The sequence below is a fragment of the Zeugodacus cucurbitae genome, chromosome 5 (assembly GCF_028554725.1).
Source record: "Zeugodacus cucurbitae isolate PBARC_wt_2022May chromosome 5, idZeuCucr1.2, whole genome shotgun sequence".
NCBI lineage: Eukaryota > Metazoa > Arthropoda > Insecta > Diptera > Tephritidae > Zeugodacus > Zeugodacus cucurbitae.
In genome coordinates this window covers 67,223,983-67,251,333 of record NC_071670.1, presented here as the reverse complement: position 1 = coordinate 67,251,333, position 27,351 = coordinate 67,223,983, and the positions used below count along the sequence as shown (strand labels likewise).

The 27,351-nt window shown below is 30.8% G+C and overlaps 1 protein-coding gene and 1 long non-coding RNA gene across 3 annotated transcripts; one reads left to right on the top strand and one right to left on the bottom strand.

Annotated features, from left to right (window-relative positions):
- The first annotated feature begins 139 nt into the window (after window positions 1–139).
- Window positions 140–6,185, top strand: LOC128921942 (uncharacterized). The gene is made up of 2 exons (XR_008471254.1): window positions 140–772; window positions 3,924–6,185. It is a non-coding gene; the product is annotated as an uncharacterized LOC128921942 (long non-coding RNA).
- On the bottom strand, window positions 5,955–27,169 carry LOC105211772 (synaptic vesicle glycoprotein 2A). 2 transcript variants are annotated; one of them, XM_011183385.3, is made up of 8 exons: window positions 25,881–27,169; window positions 8,458–8,541; window positions 8,053–8,377; window positions 7,606–7,966; window positions 7,214–7,540; window positions 6,765–6,894; window positions 6,544–6,700; window positions 5,955–6,472 (listed from the first exon to the last, which is right to left on the bottom strand). In XM_011183385.3, exons 1-8 carry the CDS (start codon window positions 25,948–25,950, stop codon window positions 6,268–6,270), a joined length of 1,659 nt encoding a protein of 552 aa, XP_011181687.2. In that variant the 5' UTR covers window positions 25,951–27,169; the 3' UTR covers window positions 5,955–6,267. The 2 variants fall into 2 exon arrangements, with proteins under 2 accessions (XP_011181687.2, XP_054086973.1); XM_054230998.1 differs by lacking the exon at window positions 25,881–27,169 and adding an exon at window positions 9,377–9,800.
- Between the last annotated feature and the right edge of the window lie 182 nt (window positions 27,170–27,351).

The following is a 27,351-nucleotide window of genomic DNA, read 5'->3' as shown; positions in this document are numbered from 1 at the left end:
TGTGCATAAATACCCTGTAGGAAATCAACGGGAATTTATTAAAGGTAGAAAATCTCTTCAATTTGAATAATTTTTTTAAATTTTCTGCACAAAAGGAAAGATTTTCAAATATTGGAACACGACCCATGCCAATACTGTATTAGAGAAGAAGAGCAAGAGATAGAGTATTTGAGTTATTAACAATTCTAAGAGTTCTCTTTCAAAGGCCAGTAGTAGATATATTATTATAAAACCATTGATATAAAACTTGCACCCACTTGGGGTTTCTTATTAGCCATTGCATCTCTGTACATATATTCATATGTATCTATGCATGATTAGTTTCAAATTATTCGCATGCGTGCCAAACATTTCATAAACCAGTTGCCAGTGGAGTTTTGTTTCAAAAGTCAGGGTCATGTTGTCACATGGAGTGGAGACTTTTCAACATTTTGCAGGCAATTAATCTAAAACGAGTTGAGTTTGTGATACATTTTCATACGAAATCGGTGCATTTCATATTTTAATTGCGTACATATACCGAGGTGGTTTATTAAGGCATAATTCTTGGAAACTATATAATTATTTTTCTAAGCTTCTTAAAAGACGAAGTGTTCAAGCAATTCAAATGAGTTTCAAAAAGTGTGTTATTTTTTTTAAATTCTGGTTTTCAATTACAAAAAATGGAAATGTTTACCGAGTCAATTACAGTTTGTAAATAAAAAATTACATAAGAAACACTAAAAGCAAATGGTTAGAAAGTGAAAGCATAAAGCGTTTTAGCAATTCTACGGTGAGTTGGAAAGAAAAGCATCAGATCATAATTTATCTCTTAAAATTATTCAAAAACATATGGTAATACGCTAGACAGACGGCAAAGTTATTCCCGATTAACTGCGCTTTTAATCAGATCCAATTTTGTGGGTGACGGACGGCAGCAAAGCGAGTTATAAACTCCCATAACAGCTGATTGGCAATAATATTTCCATTTTGGTGAAATAAAATTGGATATAAAGCAATTATTGCGGTTTTTAGCCGCACAAGTAGTACAAAATCACTAATTAATTAATTTTAGAAAAAATTAGCATGCATATGGTTTTGTTTACATTTAATTGAGTTAACTGAGATAACTCTCGAATTAACCCCGATTAGAGCAGTTAATCCGGATTAACGCCGCCGTCTGTCAGGGGTATAACATAAAATTTGGTATAATTTTGAAGACTTCCTTGACAACAGTTTTATATTCTCTCGTTATTAATTCTCATTATTAAATTGATTAATTTTACTTATGTTTTTAAATCTTATATTTCACTTTTGGTATTGCAGTTGTCTTGAAGGGGTTAAGTAGATTATAGAGTTAAAAAAATGTATTTTTACTTATTTTTTTCGATATATATATGTATGTAGAATCCTTTTTTTTTTTTGGTAAATTTTTTCCCCAGCACTGGCTCGAAAAAACTAATTATAATAGAAATAAAATAAAACTTTAGTTCACTGATTAGATAATGTTATTTCAAAGATATTATATTATATTTTAAGTATTATTAAATAAGACAAAAAATGTTTTAAAATTTGAATCCTATCTAATTTCATAATCACATAATTCCACATTTGGGATTGCAATTGTCTTTAATGTTATCTTCCTTTAAAATTCCTAACGATGTCGAAATGTCACAAACGCATTTGCTGCCTCTTCAGTAATGCATGATCTCTTCGATCTATCGAATCTCCCTCAATTTGCATGAAATTTCATACAAAAATGAAAAATCTTAAAAGTCAATGAAAAAAGATTGATTTAGATAATGAAACAATTGAGAATTCAATAATCTGATTCTAGAAAAAATCAAGTGGGATCCACTCATATGAAAAAAATCAACAGCCATTTGGGGATTATTAATTTTCTTGTGATCATGGTTTGAAACCCCGCAAAAAGTATCTAATCTTATTTTAATTATTATCTATAAATGCGGGAGGAATACACTTACATTTAAAGATCTCTTTACGGCTGATAAGTGTATATATATGTATCGTATATTTAAGCAAATTTATCATTTTTTTTATCAAATATGCCAAACTCAAGTTTCGCTTAAGTCTACTTAAGCACTTCAATTGTTTCGACGCAATTATAATGACGAGTATCCACACCTCATAGCAAGTCGTCTAATTAAGAAATTGCGTATTTGTTTTAATTTAATACATTTAAAAAATATATATATATAAAAACATGAGTGTCTTCTCAAAAGCCACTTGTTATTTCCATCAACTTAACATCGCATTAAATTGCGTCTAGTTTTAGCTAGTACAATTTTATTAAATTACAAATCAGCGAAATTATTGCACTTAATACTTCCATATGCATATGGATTTATGTAACTAAAGTGATAGCATTGAACTTTATATAATAGTTGTGATGCATAAATGTAGTTCTTCCGGAGTAGGTGCTCGAAAATGTGTGCAAGTTATACTAGTACCTACATGCGATACTCGCATGTGTAGCACGTGTGATTCCTACATAGTATTAGTACATATCTAGTGTACATATGTAATATGCACTTAAAGTGTGGGTACTTAAGCTAAGGGTGTCATTATTAGAAATAGCGTCGTAGTAATTTCGAATATCTCTTTTGTATATGTGTGCAAAGGATTGAGAATAACGCTCATCAGACAATGTCGAAGGTTATAAATATATCTAACAAGAAATACCTAGAAGAATATACCTGAATTGGAGCCTATAACATTGATGAATGCTGGGTTGAGCAGCTTCTGTGTAGATTCAGAGATTTCCCTTTGTCTGTGAAGGACCCATCGTCATTAGAAAAAAACTATAATGTTGGTGTGGTCTTGGGATCGAACCTACGGTACGAAGTGGTTAATGATTTTCCTGACCATCTCAACATTGTATCAGTACATTTCCTTTATCAAAAGCTTACTAAAGTTATACACTTATGTACTTACAAACCCATCTAAGTATTTACGCACATATATGATACATACTAGAGTACTTAAACAAGAGTCAACTGAAACTTTCCACATTTAATTGAAAACTCATGCAACAAAAGCGGTGAACCCGAACGATCTCAATAGAACAAAAAAAAAAAATATTTTTTCGCTCATGATGTCATTGTGTACTTGATACATATCCTATGTACATATATATTTGTATATAAAATTTTCTGGGATAATTCCATCGTAAATGAGTTGTGATCAACACTCCACGACTTGAGTCAAACACAAATTATAATTTTTTTCTTGCGTTGCTCGGATATGGTTGTTGCCGGTATTATTTAATATATTTGTTGTAGTTTCGTACCTATACTATAAAGCCGTTGTTGTGAACGGTGTTGACAATGTCGTCTTTCTGTGACAATTATGGAGAGATGAGACCGTTTGAATGTGCTGCACTCAAACTTCATATACAAATATATATAAGTTTGTATGGATGTAAATGAAATTTAGAGATGCGTGTTGTACTAAATTTGTGTCGCGATCCCGTTCGCGTCCCGACATTTATCAGATATATTCTTGGAATATTCTGTGAAATTTCATGCAAATTTATGAAGATCTGTCAGAACAGCCGAGACACATTTTGAAATAAGTTATACGAGTAATGATCCCAATCCCGCCAACTTTATTTTCTTCCTGCTGGAATTCGGGATTTCAAACCTTCATATTCTCCTATAATAAAATATTTTTTTTTTATAATGAAATGGCTTTCAGCTTAAGGAACTCTGGAAAATACTCGTGTCAGCCTTATTATACCCTGAACAGACAGGGTATATTAAGTTTGTCACGATGTTTGTAACATCCAGAAGGAAGCGTCGGAGACCCTATAAAGTATATATATAAATGATCAGTATGTTGAGCTGAGTCGATTTAGCCATGTCCGTCTGTATATATACGAACTAGTCCTTCAGTTTTTAAGATATCGTTTTGAAATTTTGCAGATGTTATTTTCTCTTCAAGAAGCTGCTCATTTGTCGGAACTGCTGATATCGGACCACTATATCATATAGCTGCCATACAAACTGAACGATCGGAATCAAGGGCTTGTATGGAAAACTTCCGCATTTTACTACATATCTTCACGAAATTTGGTGTGAGTTATTGTTCATAGAAATAATTTAATCTCCGAAAAAATTGTTCAGATCGGTCCAATATAGCATATAGCTGCCATACAAACCGAACGATCGGAATCAATGGCTTGTATGGAAAATTTTCGCATTTGACGTGATATCTTCACGAAATTTGACATGGATTACTGCTTAATAATATAATCTCCGAAGAAGTTGTTCAGATCGATTAACTATATAACCTTAATGTTTCTAGCAAACAACCCGACTAAAAAGAATTAGTAAAATGTTTTCTTTTTTTTTACTTACTTTTTCTTACGTCTTTAGATTTGCTTAAACACATAGTTACTAAAAGAAATGCACCTGTGAACGGCATATTAGCTTCGGTACAGCCGAAGTTAACGTTTTTTCTTGTTTTTAAACCATTTTAGTCGAACAAGATTTTTTCAGTTACTTCAACTTCAAGTGTGGTGAAAATTTCTCGAAAAGAGTTAACAAAAATTGCAACATCATCGCAGTTACGAACTATGCGAGTACATATGTACTCTATAAATTATAATCAGAATATCTAGTTTAATGTAGTCATATAGTAAGTATATTTAGAATTTTGGCACAATTAAAATAAATTTCAAGTGCAAATATAATAAAATCTATTTAAAACCATTTTATCACCTAAAACTTTTCCAAGATTAATATACCTACAGTGGCTATATATACTTGCACTAGACATTCAAAAAAATATATATATGTATGATAGTTCTTAACTAAGCAACAAAAGTAATTCGAAATATCTAGATTTTTCATGTTTGAATGGATTAAGTTGGCTTTATGATAAGAAAAAGTAATTTTGGTATACTTCATAAATTGTTATGCTATTCTACATTAAGAGCTTTATGTGATAAGCGTTAGTGGTTGTTGATTTGCATATTTTTGGATCAAAAGTGGTTAATAAATTATAACTTTAAGCTTTTATACATTTTCAGCTCTCAAAATTTTTTATATTATTTTCTGTGTGCCAAATTCGTAGGTACATAAGTAGGGGACTAGGTCATTGAGCTCATTAAATATTGGAACAATGGAACTTGAGTACAAATTGAAGCGTTAGGATGAAAAAGAATCACTCTGTCATGAATTAGACTTATTCTATAAGAAACACGCCAGAAACGTTAAATTAAACTCTAGAGGTGAGGTTTAGTAGGCGAAATCTCTCTACTTGACATTCCTTAACCGAAATTTTGCAACAAACAGATTTATAAACAATGTAGGCATCAAAACTTACCTTTGTATTAATGAATACCAGAGGTTAAAAATTGAATACACCTTTTCAAGCTCCTATATACCGAATATCTTGAGATCTGCAGACAAGCGCTAGAATAGAAAAAATGTACAGCCAACTGAAATTGTGAACTATAGAGGCATTTTATTGCGGCCCTACACTCCTGGAAGAGTCAAAGGAAGAAAGATGATACCGAATATGAAAATGTTCGTACCCTAATGCCAAAAATGTCGATGATTTTCTCAAATGTTTTATTGAAATTTAGTATACATATTTTCCAAGTTGTACAATTTGTTTTTCGAAATATTGTCCAGACCTACAACAGCCTGCAGAACCAAATATATTTTTATTGTATTCAGTTGGCTTTATATCACACATAGCGGTCAGTATGTAAGATATTTTAATGATGTTTACCAAGGTGTTTTCTTACTGTAGTTTGATTACAAAAATATATTGTATATTCCTTCCTTTCTCTATTTCTCATATAAGCAATATTATGATTTTCAAGCCTTTTCGTTAACTTTATATGTCAACATTTGTAAAATTAGATCTAAGGTTAGAAGAATTTATGCCTTTCGAGAATTTCTACTTGATATTAACCTATTCCAACAATAACATAATTGAACACATTTTTTTTATATTTTTAATTGTATTTATTTGTTATTTCATTCAATATATTTTATCTAAAAACACGCATTTCATACGATCTCAATAAGCACCATAAAACAAAAATTAAAAATTAAATAAAAAACACTTTCATACCAAGTACTAATTAAATATTCACTCACACAAACATTCACACACTCACACACACACACGCATAGCATCACATTTTGATAATAACAGTATTTCATACATCCCACTAGTAGTTGCGAAGTTAAGTATGCTATCCGCATTTAAGTCGCAATTTAGAATAAGATTTTACGCAGCTTCACACACAACTTATGCCTCATCCAAGACGGGTTTAGCTGGTGGCGCCAAGGTTCTACGTGGTATCAGCAGCGCCAAGAAGGCGCAAATGTACAAGGCGGCACAAGCGGTGTAGAAAGTCATTTCGCAGTTATTAGCCAGCATTGCACCCACAATATTAGCGCCCACAACGCTGCCCAAACGGCCGAACATCAGCGAGACGCATATGGCCATGGCACTGCAAGGAGAAATGCGTTGAAATAGAGTTTTACAGAAATTAGAGAGAGAGAGAGAGAGAGAGAGTCTTACCGCATTTGTGTGGGATAAAGCTCCACGGTGGCAGCGCCCAAAACATTGATTGCCACGCCCACCAAAAAGAAGAGCACATACAGATACGCCGCAATCGAGGGATCGACTACGAAGACTGCAGCAAGGCCACATGAGGTGAAGAATATGGTGGAAATAACTGTGGATTTTGGAGAATTGAAAAATGAAATAAAATAACTTTTGAAAGTTGTTCTTATACTTACAAAGTATGGATATCTTGCCAACTTTATTGATTACCAAACCAATAAAGGCAAACGAGGAGGCGTACAATATCTCCATGATTAAGGAGTAGAAATATGTTGTGTTCTCTAATTTAGCAACGCATTCCATTGTCTGAAAAATTAAGTGTTCCAAATATAGATTTACATATCTGCTCGATTTCAAAGTTTACAGAAACAAATCCCATGAAAAATCGTCTGAAAACTACTACAGAATATTTTAACGATCTTAAGTAAAATTCAACGATCGAGAATCTCTCTTTTTAATTTTGACTTTAAACGGTGAGAGAATGTTCAAGATATTAGACATTTTTGATCTCGACCATTTTTTGAAAAAGTTTTATCATTCTTTGAAGTTATGGGATTCAACGGTTAATTTAGCTTGCTTGGGACTGCTTAATTACTGTAAATGAATTCCTGATATTTCTACTTACACCATCAGTCTTATATAAGCTCTCATGTTTGTCATAGACAATGTGACAGATCTGTTTGTGTTCGCCTGGATGGCCATTCATGAACTCCACCATTGAGTTGATGATGTGCGGGAACCACATGTACATGCCGTTCGTCACCACATACAACCAAAATTGCATATTACAAACGATCAATGTGATGCGTATGTATTGTTTATGGAATAACGGCACAGTCTGGTTCCACATGCTCTTCATGAAAGCGGTGGCAAAGTTCTCCTTCGCAGCCGATTGATTATTCAGCTGCATCATGGAGCCGGGTTGCTCATCCTCAGGTAAGATGTGTTTCAACTAAAAAAGAAATAATATTAAATTTAGAAAATTATTCTAAAAGTTTCAACAATAAATCTGCTTACTTTAAGATCCTCACTGCCACCGTTCCAACGTTGCATCTTCTGCAAGACCTCAATGGCTTTCGCCTCTCTGCCGTGCGCCAACAGGAATTTTGGACTTTCGGGCAAGGCGAACATCGAGAGACCACAAAGCATACCGGGAATGCCGCAAACGATTAAAAACAGACGCCAAGGCTTATAATCAATACCCAAGAAAGGCAGCGGCAAGACCCAGTCTTGATTTATAACAAGGAAGGCAATCATTGGCAAGATCATCGCACCGATCGCGAAGATGAACGAGGAGCCCATCATGGCGCGTGAACGTGTCTTATCTGTGTGAAACTCACCGAGGTAGGCATAAATTGTAGCCGAGCCACCAGAGACGCTGTAAAAGAGTGGAAAGAAAAAATTAAAAATATGCACTTCATATAGAGTTCTCGTATATAATATAACCTAAAAAACTTCACTTACAAAAATCCATTGATGAACCGCAGCAACACCATCACCCAAAATGTGTGCGAAAAACTTGAGAATAGCGTGACAATAAAGCCTGCCAATAATGTAGGTCTAATCACACGTCTGCGTCCCTTTGTGTCGGCCAAAAAGCCCCACAAATGTGAACTGGTTATGATGCCAGCAAAGCTAATGGCGCTCAACACGCCCTTATCCTGATTCGTAAGATTTAAGTCACATTGTGCAATTGGTAAAATAAAGCCCATAGCTGCCGTCTCCAACAATACATTGGCCAAAACCATGCCCGAAATGAAGATGAGAAAATAATTGAATTTGCCGAAACCTATGAATGTTGTAAAATTAATATCAATAATGGCGGCGGTATTCACTTGAAATGAATACTAAGCGTCAAATTTTACTTACCGGTAAGTGATAAAGCTTCTGAAAATGAAATGGCCCCATGTTTACGATTTACCTTAACGGGTTCTGTATGTATAATTGAAAGTACTGGAATAAGGTGGGAAATTGTTTTTGTAAATTAATTTTTCATGTTCGACAAAATTTGTGGATATTGGACGTCTTACACATAAAAACATACAGAAATATGTATGAGTATGCAGTATGGGAGATTTTTTTTGCGATGGGATGAGGATATTGATTGCTGTTGAGTAGGGCACTTACATACATAATGCGGTTTAGCTAAAATAAATATTTTCGGATTTGTTTCTTTTTTTTGCCTTTTTCACATTTAAATTTAAAGAATTTTTTTTTCTTTTTTGTATTTATTTTTTAGTTTTTTTTTTTAATTTTATTTTTTAATTATTTACTAAAATTAATTTGCTATGTACAGAGTGTGTGAATAAATAATGTTTTCGTTTCTATTATATATGAAATCTTAAGTGTAAAAGTGTTGGTGTGCTGTATGAGTTGATGTTTTTTTTTATTGAAATTTACTTAAAAATATTTTTGTTTTTGTTCAATTAAGTTTTTTTGTGATTCATGATTTGTATGGTGTTTTAGTTGTACTTCAATCTACTTAAAATTATTTTTATTGCTGTTTACATAATATTTTTTTAAAATAATTTTTTTGTTTAATTAATTATAGTTTTTGCGAAGAAATACTTAAACATAGTTTTTGGTATCTTTTTAAATAAATAATTATTAATTTTTTATTAAAGAATATTCTTATTTTTATATAATGCACTTGAAAACTGTAAAATAATGAATTTTGTCGGGATAAAAATTCAAATTAATTAAAAATTTTAAATAATTTTTTATGATGAAATTATATAATTATTTTATAAATTATAAATTATTAATTAAAATTGTGAACTATGCTTACCCATTTTCTCTGTATATTTTTGTATTTGGGTTAAACTTAAATATGTATGATTTCTAAAAATAACTTTGCTTTTCTAAAACTTCAATTTCTTCATACATACATTTGTATAAAAAAATAATGTTTGCTTTGGAGCACTATTTAAACGCTAAATAAAAAAGTCTTTGCAATTTTTTGTACTGTCTAACGTACGTACACGTATCAAAGTTACTAATGCCAGTTAAGAAAGAAAACCATCTATTTAAACCTTTTCACCCACTCAGCACACCCAGTGTGTGTGAAAGTAAATACATACATACATATATGTGGGTGCAAACAAACATACATACCCTATCTCGTGCCGCAAATTTAAGAACTAAGAAATGTGACAGCTTTATGACAGATGTAGGCACACAATTTAATTGTTTTATATACATACATACATGCATATGTACACACAACAAATAATTATATACTATATAGCCGAGGGATGATGTGTATTTTCTATTTCATTTGTTTATATCTCCATATAGGCAAAATTTTCCCCTACATATATAAGATGTATGCACAAGCTTTCGAGAGTTTGTCAAATTTGCACAATGTGTGGCTTTGAGGGTAGCAGTTACAGTAGCTGTTCATTGAATTGGGACTGTGTAATGCTTCTGATAATTAGAAAGCAAAATTTTTATTTTTTTATCATTTGAAATAACGAAAAAAATACAATAAGGTTGGGTTTTAATAAATGGCCTCTATAGAAGAGTTGCGGTGTAAAAATAGATCTTCTATTAATGGGGAATATAATTAAGAAGCACCGTCATTCAATATGGTTATTTGAAACTAATACTAAAGTACAAGTATAAAAAATTTCATATCAAAATATTTTACCGTTAAATTTTTAGCAAATAAATTATTGGCCAATTAAGGATCGGAAAAATATAATAACATTTTCAATATTTTCAATGTTCATTAAATCGTTTTGGTCAGACAATTAGAGAACAAAAAAAAAAACGACCCGTAAAAACACAACAACGAGTACGTGGAAGAGGAATCGGTAGTGAGATCAAATAATATTTTGGAAATGGCAATAAGTCCTGCATTCTTAAGGATGACTACTCATCCTTGACTATGTGACGCAAATGGTGGTGGTGCACGGTGACTAGCTAAGGACTAAAACTAGTCACGCATAGCTTTGCAGCCTGCCAGACTAACTTAACCTAACCTAACCGAAACCTGTGGCGTAAAAACTATATTCAATATTTTGTGTTAATAAAATTATTTATTTTTTATTTTATTTTATACAAATATAGCTTAAAAGTGACAGATATTTACATTTTAAATAATTTTGAGATATTTTTCATTTTTCTTTTTTTTTTTTGAGAAATACGAACGTCAATAAAAGTCAGCTGATTTGATTTTTTTTTGGGCCCGTAAAAAATGATTTTTTCTTTTACTCGGATCTTATTCTAACAGCCGGTTTCACGAAACAAATTTAAGTGAACAATAATTAATTTGAGTTTCACCATTTGACTTAATTTTTATTTAAATGGTCACGCTTTGCCATTTAAATATTATTTAAATACTGTCATATGTAACCATGGTTACGCTTTTCTATCAGCTGAATTCCCATTTGTTTACCATTTTGACAAAGAAATACAATTTATTTGTTTACATAAATCAGCTGTTTTTCTTACTAAGATCCCTGCCTTTTCATTTTTTGGATGCCAAATGTCAATAATGGTGAAACGCAGGAAACTTAAGTGCAAAGTTAAATAAAAATGAAAATTAATATTAAATGGAACTTAATTTTCAATTAAAAACTTTCGTGAAACTGAATTTAAAATAAACAATTTAAAATTTTTTTCTTTCAAAGTTTTCGAACATTCTTTTCCCGCCATACCTAATTTTTCGCACACATACTGTACATCTATTGCCACTTGAAGATCAACTCGCACAGCCAATGTCAAGCAACATTTGCGTCAGTAAGATCATTTAATAAGTCTCAGTATGTAAATAAGGTTCCTGTACTTATATAAGTACTATGTAGGATGGCTAACACGGGATGATAATGGTTGTAATTGCGTAATGTGTACACTACTCTTATTTCAGTTATATCGCAATAACAAAATCACATGCGTAGGCTGTAATGAAGTACTATTTTGCACATACTTACACGTACTTATTTACATACCAACAGCTGTTCAACGTGATATATGAATTTTATTTTTATTCTTTTCAACTAAATAACAAAATAACAAAAATAAAAAACAAAATTAAAAATAAACTGTATTTATGCCTGTGTTTCTAGCCAAATTTGTGAGCTGTTTTTATGTTATGCAGCGTCTTGCCTTAAGTCTCTTTATAACGGTGTTAAGCTCAGCGCAAACACTGTATGTTATACTTTATGGTCGAAAAGCAGCTTATTTATTTGCTATTTTGCTCTTTTGCTTAATAAAAGGGTATTAGGCGTGTTTTGCCCCTACTTTAATTGCTCATTGTACTGTTTTTTCTCAAACCGTTAGTTAACAATAGTTAAGTACGTGCATACTATATGTACATATGTTACATACATATATGTATCACATACTATTTTCATACATTCCATATTTGTGCATTCGTCATATTTATGTATATGTATGTATGTATGTCGGTTGAAAATTATAAATAGATAAAACAAAATTTAAACACCGGCATCTGGCAGATAAGCACTTTGTGTAATTTGGGGTTGAAGGTATAAAGCGTGGGAACCCGGTGGATGGTATAAGCAAAATTTGTTGCTTAAATGAGTTATGACTTATTTATTTACAACAACACTGATAACGGTTTATTTGCAATGCCGGATAGTGAAAGTTTTGCATTTATATTTCGAGGAGCTAGAGAGGTGTCGGCGGTAATGTTATTGTGGAAAGTTTACACTTTTATATATTAAATAAATGTAAAAAACCAAATAATTTTACAGAGTGCTAAAGTTATTTTGTAGAAATTCAGATTGCTTAGAATAAAAATGAATCGTAGAAGAATTCCGTAATTGTCCTAATTACGACAAAATGAATAGAAATTAAAAAGTGTATATGTATATTTATTTTCCTGTCTCTCAAAATATCCTTTTCTAAGAAGATTTTTTTTTACCTTTTATAAGAAGAATTACTTTTTACTGTATTCTTCAGTTTGATAATTAATTTAAAATTTGAGAATGTATGGCAAAGAATCCATAAAATGAAATATAATAATTTTCAATAAATTTTAAAGGGTGTTTTTTCAGACATATTTTTTCAATGTATTGAAGAAGAAATAAAGCAAATATGATTAATATTATGGCCAATAATTTAGCTTTATTATAAAGAAGCATTTGCCATTATGTTTTAAAAATGATTTCGGGCAAGTGGCTGTCGCGACTGCTTCGAATAAATTTCAACCGAAAGATGCTCAATATTCGACCACATTTTGCAGCAATTGGGACCGTATGTTTGCAATAAACCTTATTCCGGAGTAAGTCTGTTTATTATGAAATGGCAAATCACACTGAATATAAGTCAAATAACAGTTGTCAAAACGATAAACTCCGAAAAAAGTACAGTCTCCTTGAAAATCACATATCTAAAAAATAAACACCCGTTATAGAGTCCCCGGCCATTAAATAATAAACGACAGCAAATTGTTAGTGCATTTACTTGAAAACACCAACTCCTTTCCATTGAAAAGAAGAAAATAAAAATTACAAAATCTGATAGCGCTTATATTATCAGAAATCAGACTATAAATTTATATGAATTTGCATTTTCTCCATTTTGCAAATAATTTATAAATGTATCATTTTCCAGAATTTTTTTTTGTTTAAAAGTTTATCAAAAATGATTATAAGACAAATATTTCATTTTAAATGTTTATAAAAATTGTTCAAGAAAGGATTGCTGTAAATCTTTTATAAAAAAGTCATTAATTGTATTAGTCCCATCAAAAAATACACAAATTGTGGTTTAATAGAAGCAAAGAAACTCAGACTTATCCAAATATAGTTTAAATTTGTTTAAATTGTACAACTCATTAATGTTAAATACATGTTTCATTGGATGCATAAGGCAAAAATTTATTTAAAAGAATTCGCCGATCGCATGAGCGCTAACAGAAACTATCTCACAACAGCAGATAAATCTATGTAAATTAACATATATGAGAATGAAAATATTTTTTAAAGCATACATATGGGCGCCGGCAAAAATATAATGCGCCAAAACGAAGCGGACATGATGTATGTAAATACATATGTGTGTGCTTGTGTCACAATAATCAAGCCTTCATTTTTAAAGTTTATTTACAGGAAGTACACACACTTATAAGAAATTAAATTCACTTGCATTTGTGGGAATTTCATTTCATATTAATAGACTAAGTATTATAATAGTTTTATACTGTGGTACGATTGAAATATAAAAAATCGAAGAATACAACATTCTAAAGACTTTTGTTGCACAATTTGGTGAAAAATTGTTTAAATTAAATTTGTATTTATTGTGTTATTTGCTAATATATTCAGTTAAAATAAAAATATTTTTTTTAATTAAATAAAAAATACTTTTGAATAAAATAAAAAAACTTAAATTTGATAACTAAAGAATATTCTTATAAAATGTTATTTAACAGAGCGAAATGAAACTGTTAGCTTAACAGATTATGTTAGTTAAAATTATGTTAATATTATTTCTGCATATGATTTTAAAGTCTACATTTAGGCGAACAATAAGTGTTGGCAAATTGACGCATAGGAAGCACAAAGTGCAAAAAACAACGAACGGTAAGAAATGAGGCCGATAATAAATACAAAACAATAGAAAAACTGCCAAATTTGTTGAAATGAGTTTATGTTGAAGGTATTAATATTTCAATAAATAAATATAATTTAATTATAATATTAAATAAATGTAATATTACTATTTTCTAAATTATTTTATGGTAATAATATCATATTCGAGTTAAATATGTAGTATATTCATTGATAGTTTACAAGTTTCATTGTCGCTCATTTTATAGCATACCTTTAGGTGCAATATTTACAGTAGTTAAACGATAGTATGAACTTTTAAATATTTTTAAGTTTCGAAAAGTATTAAATATATTTGGGTGACAAAAAATTTATGAAATATTTAATGTATATAATTTTCATATTTATATATAATATATGTATGTATATTGCAAAGCACATATTATTTGAATTTATAAAAGAAATATTTTTAGTTTATATATGAACATAATATGTATTATATGCATTTAATGGGGACAGTAAATATATATTAAATTATAAATATAAATAAATAAATATATATTTTTGAAGCAATATGATCACCGTGTCTAATAATCTCCAAAGAAATCAGTTTTTTAACAGAAAATATCCAAGTTATCGTATCTCAACTGTACTTTATTGGCAAATATTTACACATTCCATTTAAAGCTTATGGAAATATATTTGTTTTCCTGTCTAATTCAAGGGAAAAGCACGTTGCAATGACAACAAATTTAGAAAAATATGCAACAACATATATGCTAAAGATATATATAGAGCAATAATATAGAATACATATAATATAGAAATGATGTTTTCTACTTATCGCATAAGAAATTGCTTCTTCAAGCAATCTAATAATATATTTACAACTGTTACCGCCCAACAGCAGACAAAGTTTGAACTATACTGATATATTTATATAATATATATTTTGGAATACTGCCAGACTAAAAATATTATTTATATTATAGATATGTATGTATGCTATGTATGATTAGACCAACAAAAGTCTACAATAAACAAGATGTGCGCTGAAGTGTTTTTCACAGTCATCTATAACAGTTCTATTGGTTTTTTTATTGCACAGCGGATTTATATTATCGTAAATAATATAATGTGGTGTGATAAAATGAAGTGTCACATTTGGCCAACAAGCGGCTTCCATCGTGAGTACTCGCGCTACAACATTATTAATTTGAATTTAATCTCATATTGAAGAGTTTGGCTGTCAAGTTGGGGAAAATCACTCAATTTACGATGATCTACCGTCATAAATGCGACAATAATCAATTATAGTGGCAATAATAACACACTTTAGTATGATCATATAATTTATAATTTATTACACATACATACAAACATACATAAGCATTTTTATATAAGTGTACTTGCAAAAAATATCGCTCCACATGTACTCGTATTTGTGCATAAAATATCAACTCTATCTCTAGTGCTTTTAGATGATATTGTCATTTAGATAATAAGGCGTCATAAAACATGCAGCAGGAAACTATGTCAGACGTTCGACTTAAAAACAAAAAAAGAAGGTCAATAAAAACGTAATTCATTCATTCAGATAATGTGAGTACACAAACTCTATACTCTGGGTGCTGAGTAGGGGCTGTGTTGGGGGCTATGCAAATTGGCGCTGCATTATCTATTTTGTTTTCTAAAACAAAGGCAGAGACACACGACACAGCACAGCGGCACCCACTTGCGAATTAAGAACTGTGCAAATATTTTAGTAATTATTAGCGATAATTGGAGAGTTTTGCAAATAAGTGCATACAGAGGACTACTACTCGTATATAGTTGTTCACGTCTAGGTAAACTGAATGTCATGAATTATAGTTATGTAAGGGCACACATAAGTAGATAAGTTTCTCTCTGTGCAAATGAATTTATGTATTTACATAGACAAAACTGTATACCTATACATAAGTCTACATTGTAATCTGAATGGTCAATAGCAGAAAATGGTAATGCAATTAACATTACATTTTAAAGGTTACAAATACACATACGAGGGCTGCTATATATATTTCTGGCCTAGGCAACACTAAGTGTTGCCAAGTGCAATCTGACATTTCCATTGGAAAGTTTGACATTTTTTAGCATAACATCACTCAGAACGTTTTGTCATTTAATCGTGAATTGTTTTATTTACAGGGAATTAAAAAATTCATCTCGGCCAAAAAATGGAATTAACTCGTGAACATTTTCGTGCGATCATTTTTCACAACTTTCGACGTGGATTATCGTGACAAGAGTGCATCGATGAACTAAAATCTTTGTATGACTATGAAGTAGGAATCTTAAAATTACTCGATTAACCTGAAAACCGATTATTCGAATATCCGGTTTGTAACCGTTCGTACGAATATTAACCGGTTAGTACTATTCGATTAATCGCAATGTTCCGACTATTCGAAAAATCGTTCTACTACGGTTATTCGAATAGTTGTTCCGCTGCGACTATTCGAATAGTTGCTCCGCTGGGAGCATTTGAATAAATGAAAATTGTTTGAAATCCAAGCTGCCTTTGATTTTTGTTTGTTTTTATTTGTGAAAGTGTCAATTGTTCGCATTTTTCATGAGTTTCATAATTTTCAATAAACATAGAAATTTAATGCACTTTCACTATTCGAATAGTCGACAACGAACAGTTAACCGAATAGTCGAAAATAAGCGGTTAATCGAATAGTCGATGACTGACGATTATCCGAATAGTGCAAACCGAATATTATTATTCGAATAATGCCCTATTCGGTTAATTCGGTTAGTCGATTAGTCGAATACCAAGAGCTCTACTATGAAGCTCCATTATATAGCACTGTGAAAAACTGGTACAACGAATTCAATCGCGGCCGACGGTCGCTCAAAGACGAATTCCGTGAAGGTCGTCCAAAAACAGCCGTTGTGCCAGAAAACATCGATGCCGTTCGTGATCCCACCAGCATACATTCGATATTGCATGAACACCTGGCCGTAAAAAAGGTTTGTTCTCGTTGGATCCCGCACAATTTGACAATCGCTCAAAAAAAGGCTCAAAAAAAGTGCTTCGAAAATTGGTTTGAGCGCATGCAAAAGTGTATACATCTTGATGGAGAATATTTTGAAAAACAATAAAACCATTTTCGTTGATAAGTATTCCTTTTTTCATTATTAGGCCAGAAATATACATAGCAGCCCTCGTATTGATGTATATATATAGATGTACATACATATGTACTTATACTAGCTGGTACACTCATGTAGTTCAAGGCAACATTGCCAATTCGGTGGTCAAGCAATTATTTTTTTTCATCAAAAACACATTTTCCGCCAATTTCAATATGATAGCGATACTCACACATACACACATTAATAAAATTGCGCGATTTTTTTCTGTATGCTACATTGGCGCCAAAGTCAATGGTGCCACTGTGACTGCGGATAAATAAAAGTACACAATCCAAAACAAACTGTAGTATTTAAGCCATTTGAATATATATATACATATACATACACACACATATACTCGTACATAGGCCCGGTACGCGCCTACTTTTAGTGTTATTTGTCTACGTTTAATTATTCACGCGTGCGTTCTGTTTACTCATAGATATTACCAAATTAAATAACAGACAAAGCACGTGGCGAATTCAACAACTGTATTTCCTTAAAAAAAAATCGAGAGAGCGCGAGAGATAATAATGCTGCGGATAATAACCTTGTGATAGCGTTTGTAGTTGTAGTTGCGAATTAACCGACAGCGCCGTGAAGGGTATTTGTTGTTGGAGAAGTTGGACTCAAAGTTTTTATAATTTTTGGTAAATAAAATATAAAATAATAAAGGTACATAACATATATATGTACATATATGCAAACCCTTAAATATTTTTGTAACTTTGTAAAAAAATATATTTTTTTTTCTTATATAAAAGAATAACTGTAAATAATAATAATTATATGTACGAACACTTACATAAATTAATATTTATATAGACAATAATAATTTATTACATCCTTTACTTATGTATACATACATATGTACATATATTGACTTTAGATTTTAAGCACAACTCATGTCACAATTCCCATTATAATTTATCAGCAATTTTCTAGATAATTTTTACTACTCGCCCACACTTACCATTGACTGATTTTTTACACATAAAATATTGATATTCTATATTCTGTTTGCAATTGCAATTAGTTTATTCTGACCGTGGCCCTGCATATATAATTTTTATTATTATTTACTCATACTGTTTATCACTATCAAATTCTATGTGAATGAAGTTCCCAAGCAAACAATAGTATGCTGAGTGCACACAAAAGTCCCCATCTAGGAACTGAAGTTAATTGTTGTATAATTATTTTGCATTTTAAGTAAATAAACTGAAATATAAATATTTAATAAGCGTGTTAAAAAAAAAAACGGATTTTGTAAAATTTCAAATTTCACGGGTTTGGAGAGTCCAATCGTCCGTCGTTTTATAAACATACGAGAAATCGCTGAAAGTTCAAATGGCTATTGAGTTTGAGAAGTGTTTCGATTGTTGGAAGAAACGTGGGCAAAAGTGAATATTATCGAATGGCGACTATTTTGAAGGCGATCTATTAATGTACATAGATGAATTAGTAATATTTTTTTCAAAAGATCAAAATTCCCGTTATTTTTTGAACATAGCTCGTGTCAAATATTAAAAAAAAAATTTAATTACATTAGTAAAATTATTACTTTGCTTAGTGTAAAATAGTAACATAATAGATTTTAAACAAAATAATATATTATTTTTAACAAATGTTTTGAAAATATATTATTTAATAATTTAATGAAGATAAAAAAGAAAAACAAAAATAAAATACATTATTTTAAAGAAAAAATAAAAATTAAATAAATAAAAAATGCGAAAATTTACACAATGTTAATTGTTAGTCCGTGCAACGACGTCTTTCTCATTGAGAGTGCCAATTGTGAGCGAAATACAAAATTTTCGTGTTTTTGCAACTTCAGACATAGACACATATGAGTATTCCGACATATCTCTGATTAAGTGTGTGTCAGCAGCACGCGCAAAAAGAGTTGTATTATTCGGTCTACGAATGATTATCGAGAGCACACGAGCATGTTTCTATGTAAATATAATTTTTTTTCTACCGACGTATATATATTTAGTGACGTAGACGCATGACTTTTGTTGTTTTTTTTTGTTATATTTTATGCATATTATTGATTTGTACAACAAACAAAGCTGTGATTCTCCTGAAAATTATATGAATGTATGGTATGTACTCCTATAGGTTACTTCCCATGAATGTCGCTTATTTTAAACGCATCACGCAATATGTTTACTTTTCAGCAGCGCTTGTCAGCATTGTTCTATATATGTACATAATGTATATTTATTATTGCTAACAGCACTTGATGCTAGTATTAACGCAATTCCGTACAATGGCCACCACTGTTGTGTTATAGAATGATATGTTTGTATGTGCTTTGTGTGTACTTTGATGTGTCTTATCAGTTTCATTTTAATAAAACAACAAAAAACAAACATATGTTTTAGCTTTAAACGCCACATTTGCGCGAAAACCAATGACACTACGCACTGGCACTTTACTACACTTTTTTGCAATTGAGACGTCGTGTATTGGCTTGACTCGCTTGTTACTAGGTTTGATAAGAAACCGCGTTCTTCATCGAAGAATAAGTATACGCAGTGTACAACACACTCACAAATTTATATATTTATATGTTAACAGACGGTTGCCGTACTTCATTTATATATTGTATGTATGTATATTTATTGTTTATGTTTGTCTGTGTGTCATTCACGGAAATCACAAAATTCGCCTCTTATTATGTGCGTTATAAGCGCTTACTAACCCAATGCTAACTGATAAAAAATACAAATTTTTGGTTTTGTGAATTCGCAACTTGTGCGGCATTCGTCATGTTAAGTAACATATAACACGTGTATTAAGTGCTGAAATAATATTTATTAAGTGCAACATAGCTGGTGAGGCTTAGTGATTTACTTGCACACCTAAATATGTATGTACGTAAAAATTGGTAATGAACTCCAGATCAGATAAAAAAATAATTTTTGACATTTTGACTATCCAAACTGAAATTTTGAAATTCCCGTTATTTTTAAGAATTTTGTATTTTTAAATATAATTTTTCTCCATACTAAAAAAATCAGTTTATTAAAATTTTTTCAGTGTATTATTTTTTTTCAGTGTAATGGTCTACAACTTCGCTTCCGCCGTTATCTATTAAATGTCTCTAGGGTCAAGCACTGGTCGATTAAATCGATTTTTTTATATCGATCTTGGACACTTGTGTCCACATTAACTATGTATTTGTAGAGATCTGTTTACATTCCAAACTTATTCTCAACTTTTTGAGCCGAAATTTCGACATTTGCGGGAATGTCACTAGGGTCAAGCACTGGTCGATTAAATCGATTAAATCGTTTTATATCGAGCTTGGACATTTGTGTCAACATTAACCCAACAAAAATTTATAGAGATCTGTTTGCATTCCAAACTTATTCTCAACTGAAAATGTCACTTTTTGAGCTGAATTCTCGACTTTTGCTGGACATTTTGCTTTTCTTTTTTAATTCCAAAAAAAGTGCGGCTCATCGAATGCTTTCGGATACGTACGGTGAGAGTGTCCTAAGTGAAAAAAGCATTAAATTTACAAAAAAACGGCGGAAGCAAAGTTGTAGACCTAATATTTAGAATTTTTTATTGGAGATTTTTTTTTGTGAGTTAAACAATTTTTTTCAGAATATTAAAAAGAATCTTTAATCAAAAGATTCCCGTTATTTTTAAGATTTTTTTTAAACAACATTTTTCTCAACTATCATCTTAAAATATACTATTTAGTCTACCACTAAATCATACTCCAAAGTACAGAGAAGTGAAATATTATAATGAGGAAATGTTGATGATTAATGTTTTTCCCATAAAATGTATTTTTTAAGTACCTTAAAAGTCAACTATTCCGCTTAAAGCTTGTACAAACCAGCTTTGAGACGCTTTGAAATAATATTTACAAAGAAATAGAAACTAATGCTAACTGAAATGCATGTCGCGTAAACACAAGTGATTATAAACATTTTAATGCATAATAGATAAGCGTAAAATTTTTGAAAATTTAATAAAAAATCATTGAAGAACATAAAAGCAAATAACATTGCAAACGGATTTACATATGTATAAATATAGTTATATATGTATATTAGGGTGGGTCAATTTATATGGAGCAAAAAAATGCACCAAGCGGTTATCAAAATCGTAAACTACGATGAATTCTAAGAAAATTTGCCCAAGAAACGATGGGTATAAAATCAAAATGGAGCTTCCGGTTTTTAACGAGAAACTTTTCATTTTGTTTTTTTTATATGTTACCTATCCACCCATAAAAATTAAAATAATAATAAATAAAATTTCAAACTTTAATAGCTTTAATCTTCCGCGAAATCGTATTGCAGTTAACAATTTCATTTTATATCTATATATAAAGCAAAAACTTAACTGTTAAGAGCCAAACAAAATATAATATACTTCTAAAGTTCACAATTAATTAGTTTTAAGGTATTGTTTGCTGTCCATCCTAGATGTTGCGTTTCGACTTGCAACCGTGACTGCCATAACACCATCACGATTTTTTTCTATAGTTCCACGGGAAACGCTAGTCAGTAGTTGCACAAAGCGCTCGGTTCCTTGAATATGTGAGGAATTTGTGGATCCGGAAGTGGTGAATTGTCAAATTCTATGTATTCGAGCAAACGGTCATAGGGTATGTTTGCAGTGAAGGGCGGCTCCGACAAAATGCTATTGTTATCTAAGTTTATCATCTCAACATAATCAGTGCAGTCAAAATTTATAGTTGGTTTTTTGTAAGCTCTTAATTTTGTTGGGTCGTAAAGTTCTTCACGATAGCACAAAATTTTTTTTATAGCCCTCTGGCGCACTTCCTTTCTGGCATCAAAAAGCATTGTTAGTAGAACATTTTCTGAATGTGCAAAATATGAGTTATTTTGAACAACGAGACGTTGGTTTCGTCCGCTTTTGATAATTTTTCAAATATCGCTTACATAGGCATAATGTAATACGTATACAGAATTTGAAAAAAATCGGTGAGATGGTTCCAGAGATATATATATCAACTCATAAGTGGGCAGTGCCACGCCCCCTATAAAAAATTTCTGAACTGTCGAATTTTCTGCTTAAATACAACATCACATACCAAATTTGAGCAAATTAGCTTCGATATCTACAAAACAAGCAAACAATCGACAGTGGAATAGGAATTGGATTTTTTTTTACAAAATACAATATACGAAAGTTTCTCGTTAAAAACCGGAAGCTCGATTTTCATTTTAGACCCATGATTTCTTGGGCAAGTTTTCTTAGAATTCATCGTAGTTTACGATTTTGATAACCGCTTTGTCAAGAAAAAAATTGACCCACTCTAATGTATATACTATATGTAGATATGTGCTTGGAAATGCTGAGAGCATTGACTGCTATGACTTGAATAAGATTACAAACAAACATATAAGTATATATGTATCTATGGATGTCATAAAGTGAGTGCGAGTAAATAAGGAAACACAAATACCAACACAACAAAAAGGGGGTTGCAACTGCCAGACTGCCTGCCTTGACCTGGGACAATGTCTGGCACTGCAAAATAAACAGTTAATATGTGCATAAAATATATTCCGCATATATACAGACTTATAAGTATATCACACACAAAAAATATATGTATAAACGCCAAATCACTAACCACTGTTGTGCAAGCATGCCGTCATGGCTAATGCAGGGTGTTCCGCATTTTTGAAATTCAAACAGCACACACAGTCAATTCCTTTCAAAGCACAATTTCATGTGATTTATATAAAACAGATAATTATAGTGAAACAGGTATTGAACGCTGTGATATAAATCATAAGTTAATTTTATTTGCGACAATTAAGTAAATAACTGTTATAACTATGTATATGTTTTCCGGTGGTAACGACTTTAGAAAATCTCCATGAGTAAATTGTATTCTCAATAACAGTCATTGCTCGGCACTTTTAATTGCTTTCTTATATATATATTATATATCAAATCAAGTAATCAATTGTTGATATGCACATATATTAATTTTGTTGTAATTGCAATAAAAACAAATGCTCTCAGGTGTACTGACATTTTTATATAAACAAAAACAGCTGCCTAAGCACAAAAAAACGCAAAAAAAAAATCATTTTAATTCACGCGACAAAATATAAATGATTATTGATTGCTGTTTGTGTAGCGTTTTTATTAACAGCCCGCTTACCCAAAACGCTCGACCTGTAAATGAGACGCGTCGCATGTTAAATACGCTGATTCATGCGCTCAGGGTTATTGCTTTGTAGCGGGCGCCATATAATATTTCCAAAGGGGTTTAAGAAAAACAATCGGCGATTGGTTTCAGTTTTTAATGAATTTTCTTTCATTACTGTTTTATTTCGCAAATGTTTTGGATTTTTAATTGCTTAGTTGTATATTGTTTTTTTTTAATAAATATTTTTTTACTTTTTAATGCTTTTCTTCTAGTTTCAGGTTTTGTAAAGTCCTGTTATTTTACTAATTGAAAGCAATATTAATTATGATAAGCTTAAAATATTTGTTTTTGTTGTAAAAGATAAAATATCGCTAAGGTGACCAGCTATTTTTTGTTTCTTTAGACTTTGAAATACTTAGACTTGTTTACGTGGAAATACATAAGTGATTTATTTACTGAAATATGCCGTTCTTGAAGTGCACCGTTGTCAGGCACTGCTCATAAATGCATAGGGGTCAGTAAAGTGTTTGTTTCACTATCACTTATAGTTTCTTATATCCAGACACTTACTTGAAGTGACTCTTGATACCTGAAATTTCCAACTGTTTTCATAAAAATGCTACTGTATCTTCTAATGCTATTTTAGTCAAAACACAAACAACGGATTAAAATATGTTTTTATTATTGACTCGCAACATTAAGGGCTACACTATTGAAAGTGCACTGTAAATAAAAATTATTGTGGTAAATAAATATTTAAGCCTGTATAAATGTAAAGCGATTTATTCAATTTGTCGTAGATATTGAAAAAAAAAAATATTTTCGATAATTATTTTTTTATTACGCTGTGTTATTTCCACTGATTGCATTACAATTTTTTTAGTGTATTAAACATTTTTTTTTTTGGTGTATTTAAAAAAAAATTTTGGAGATTTTGAAGAACATGTTTTCATATTTTTGGGGTTAATTTTTTTTCATCGTACTAAAAAAAATTATTTTTCACTGTATTAAAATTTTTTTGGAGATATTTGAAAACAAATTTTCGATAATTTTTTTATTTAAATTTACAAATTGGCAGTGTATTAAAACAAATAATATATAAAATTAAATTTTTTTCAGCATATTAAAATTTTTTCGGTGTATTCAACATTTTTTTGTAAATATTGGAAAACAAATTTTCGATAATTTTTTTATTTCACTACATTTTTTTTTGTTTTTTTAAATTTCGAAATTTTTAAATTTTCGAAATTTTTTTTTTTCACTGCGTTATCTTATTTTGGGTATTAAGTTCTTCCATAGTAGTAAAAAAAATATTTGTCAGTGTATTAAAAACATTTTTGGAGATATTGGAAAACAAAATTTCGATAATTTTTTTTTTCATTTCACTAATTTTTTTTTTGTTTTTTGTGTATTAAAAAATTTTATTCTGTAAAAATTTTTTTCCTGTAAAATTTTTTTTTCCGTAAAAAATTTTTTCAGGATATTACAATTTTTTTCAGTGTATTAAACATTTTTTTGTGGAGATATTGAAAATAAATTTTCGAGAATTGTTTTATTTCATTATTTTTTAGGGTATCAAACATTTTTTTCAGTATACATATTGAAACAAATTTTGAAGTAAAATATTTTAACCATAAAACTGAATAGCTAACTTGATGGTTTTGACCGTATTAAAAACATTTCGGTGTATTAATTTTTTTTTAATTAAAAAATAAATTTTTCAAATTTTTTTATTTCACTTTAATTTCATATTATTTTTATTATCAAAAAAAAGTTTTCTGTGCACTATAAAATTGTCAGTATATTAAAATTTTTATTCAGTGTATTCTAAATTTTTTTATTGAAAATATTATATTAAAAAACATGTTTTCGTTAATTTTTTTTTTATTTCACTGCATTATCGTTTTTTTGGTGGTATCACAAAAGTTTTTTAATTTATTAAATTTTTAAGTTATTAAAAAATATTTCGGTCTAATAAAAAAAAAATGTCACTAAAGTATTTTAGCCTGAAACTTAATAGCTGCTCACCTTATAACTTATATTAAGTTTTTTTATTAATTAATTATTTTTTGTTATTTTTTTTTTTAATGAACTTAGTAATATTAATTAATTATTTATGTAATTACGTAGGAGAATGCAGTACTTTAATGCTTGCCGTAACACTTCCGTGTCGCTTGACTAAAAAAAGAATGCATTCGTGCTATAATACTCGTACATACATTTATTCAATGTCATTTATTTATACCGACAGACATACATACATACATATGTATGCATTAAATACATGAATACATACATATGCTTAGTAAGTATGTTTCGTCAAAACAATGCATAAATGACAGAATGCGGTTTGACACAATTTTTCGTTATGGCTGTGAAGGTATGAAAGTGATTAAAAATTATATTTACAATAAATAATTACTTACAACGTTCGGCGGCGCTCTCCGCACTGCAGTATTTCAACTCGAAGCTACCAAGTTTCGAACGCATCTCCATATTGCACGGATTTTGTTGCAAGAATTACGCTTTTAAAACACTTTTATGTAATTCGATTTAAGTAAAGGCCTTAAGTTTTTATTTAATTATTTTGTAAATCAACTGGATTTAAGATTACATGTAATTTATAGTTATTTGTTAAGTCGGCGTGTGCAAGGACTTAACTTGCTAAATTAGTTTACAGCTTCGTTAAATCAAATAAAACAGCGGCGCTTTGTTTACTTTTATGACCATAAAATATTTTTTTTGTTTTATCACATACACATTCCGTTATATTATAACTTGGTAAAATCGTATTATTTGCTCCACGTGTTTATATTTAACTTTGGATTTGCACGTAAAATAAATTTGACTTAAATATATTTGCTTTGGCAGTGACTTAATAACGGCACGTAAAATGCGCAAAAATGCACGCTTTCCTTTTGTTGTTGTTTTTTTTTACAATTAAATAATAATCATAAATAACACTACGTTTTGCACTTCATTTATAATGTCCTTGTATTTGTTGTATGCGGAGAATTTAGCAAAATGCAATGAAATTGTTTATTTTTTATATTGTACACCCGCTACTTGCCAACACACAGCGGCAGCAGTGTTTATATGCGATTTTCTTTTTTCTTGCGATTCTGCGTTGCGGTGTCTGTTCATTTAAGCGAAAGCGAAGACAGCACAATATTTGGCAAGTGAGTGAGTTGTTGTTTCCACACCGAATGTTGATGTTAACCGTTGGACTTTGCGAAATTGACTGAGCAATGCAACGAGCGTTCGCTCCTAATATACACCACTAAATTGCGAAAAATCCACCGACTAAACGCTCAGCAAGACGAACTCGTAATTTCAGTTTGACACACTCGTGTAGCAGCAACAAAAGCGTATAACGATGACACTACACCGCAACAACAACCATTTGGTCGGGAGAAATGTGATGTTTTTACTTTGCAATTTTATTCGCGACGCGACGTTTTCACGCGCCTTGTCACACTATTACCGTCTGTCGCTCTTTTGCCATAAAACTCAGCGAATGCCGCAAACTCAGCGCAATTGCACAAATGCCTTTTTAGAAATTTTATTTTATTTTTTGGTTGCAGTCAAGTTGAATTGGTGACGCCTGCAAATCGATGAATGGCGGTGTAGTAATTGTTTGTTTCGCTTGTCGGCTGCTTTGAGTGCTGCCACTGGTGGTGAGTCGTTGGCGTGCCACGCTGTTGTCCGTTTTCAACTGGGAGCTTCAGCGCTCTGCACGCGCATAATAAATACGAAATTTCCTGTTTATGGCGCTGCCAACGTCGCAGTCAGCGTTGTCGCTGCAGTCACTGATGACGTTGGCGCTTGGCGCTTGACGCTGTGGCGTTACAGTGTGGCTGAACTTTTGAAAACTTGGGTGTGTTGATAGTACACGTG

Coding starts and splice junctions, on each gene's coding strand:
- LOC105211772 (XM_011183385.3), bottom strand. CDS start 25,950: ATGGAGATGCGTTCGAAACTTGGTAGCTTCGAGTTGAAATACTGCAGT. Junction 6,895..7,213: donor GCTTATATAAGACTGATGGT/GTAAGTAGAAAT, acceptor TTAATTTTTCAG/ACAATGGAATGCGTTGCTAA. Junction 6,473..6,543: donor CTTTATCCCACACAAATGCG/GTAAGACTCTCT, acceptor TTCTCCTTGCAG/TGCCATGGCCATATGCGTCT.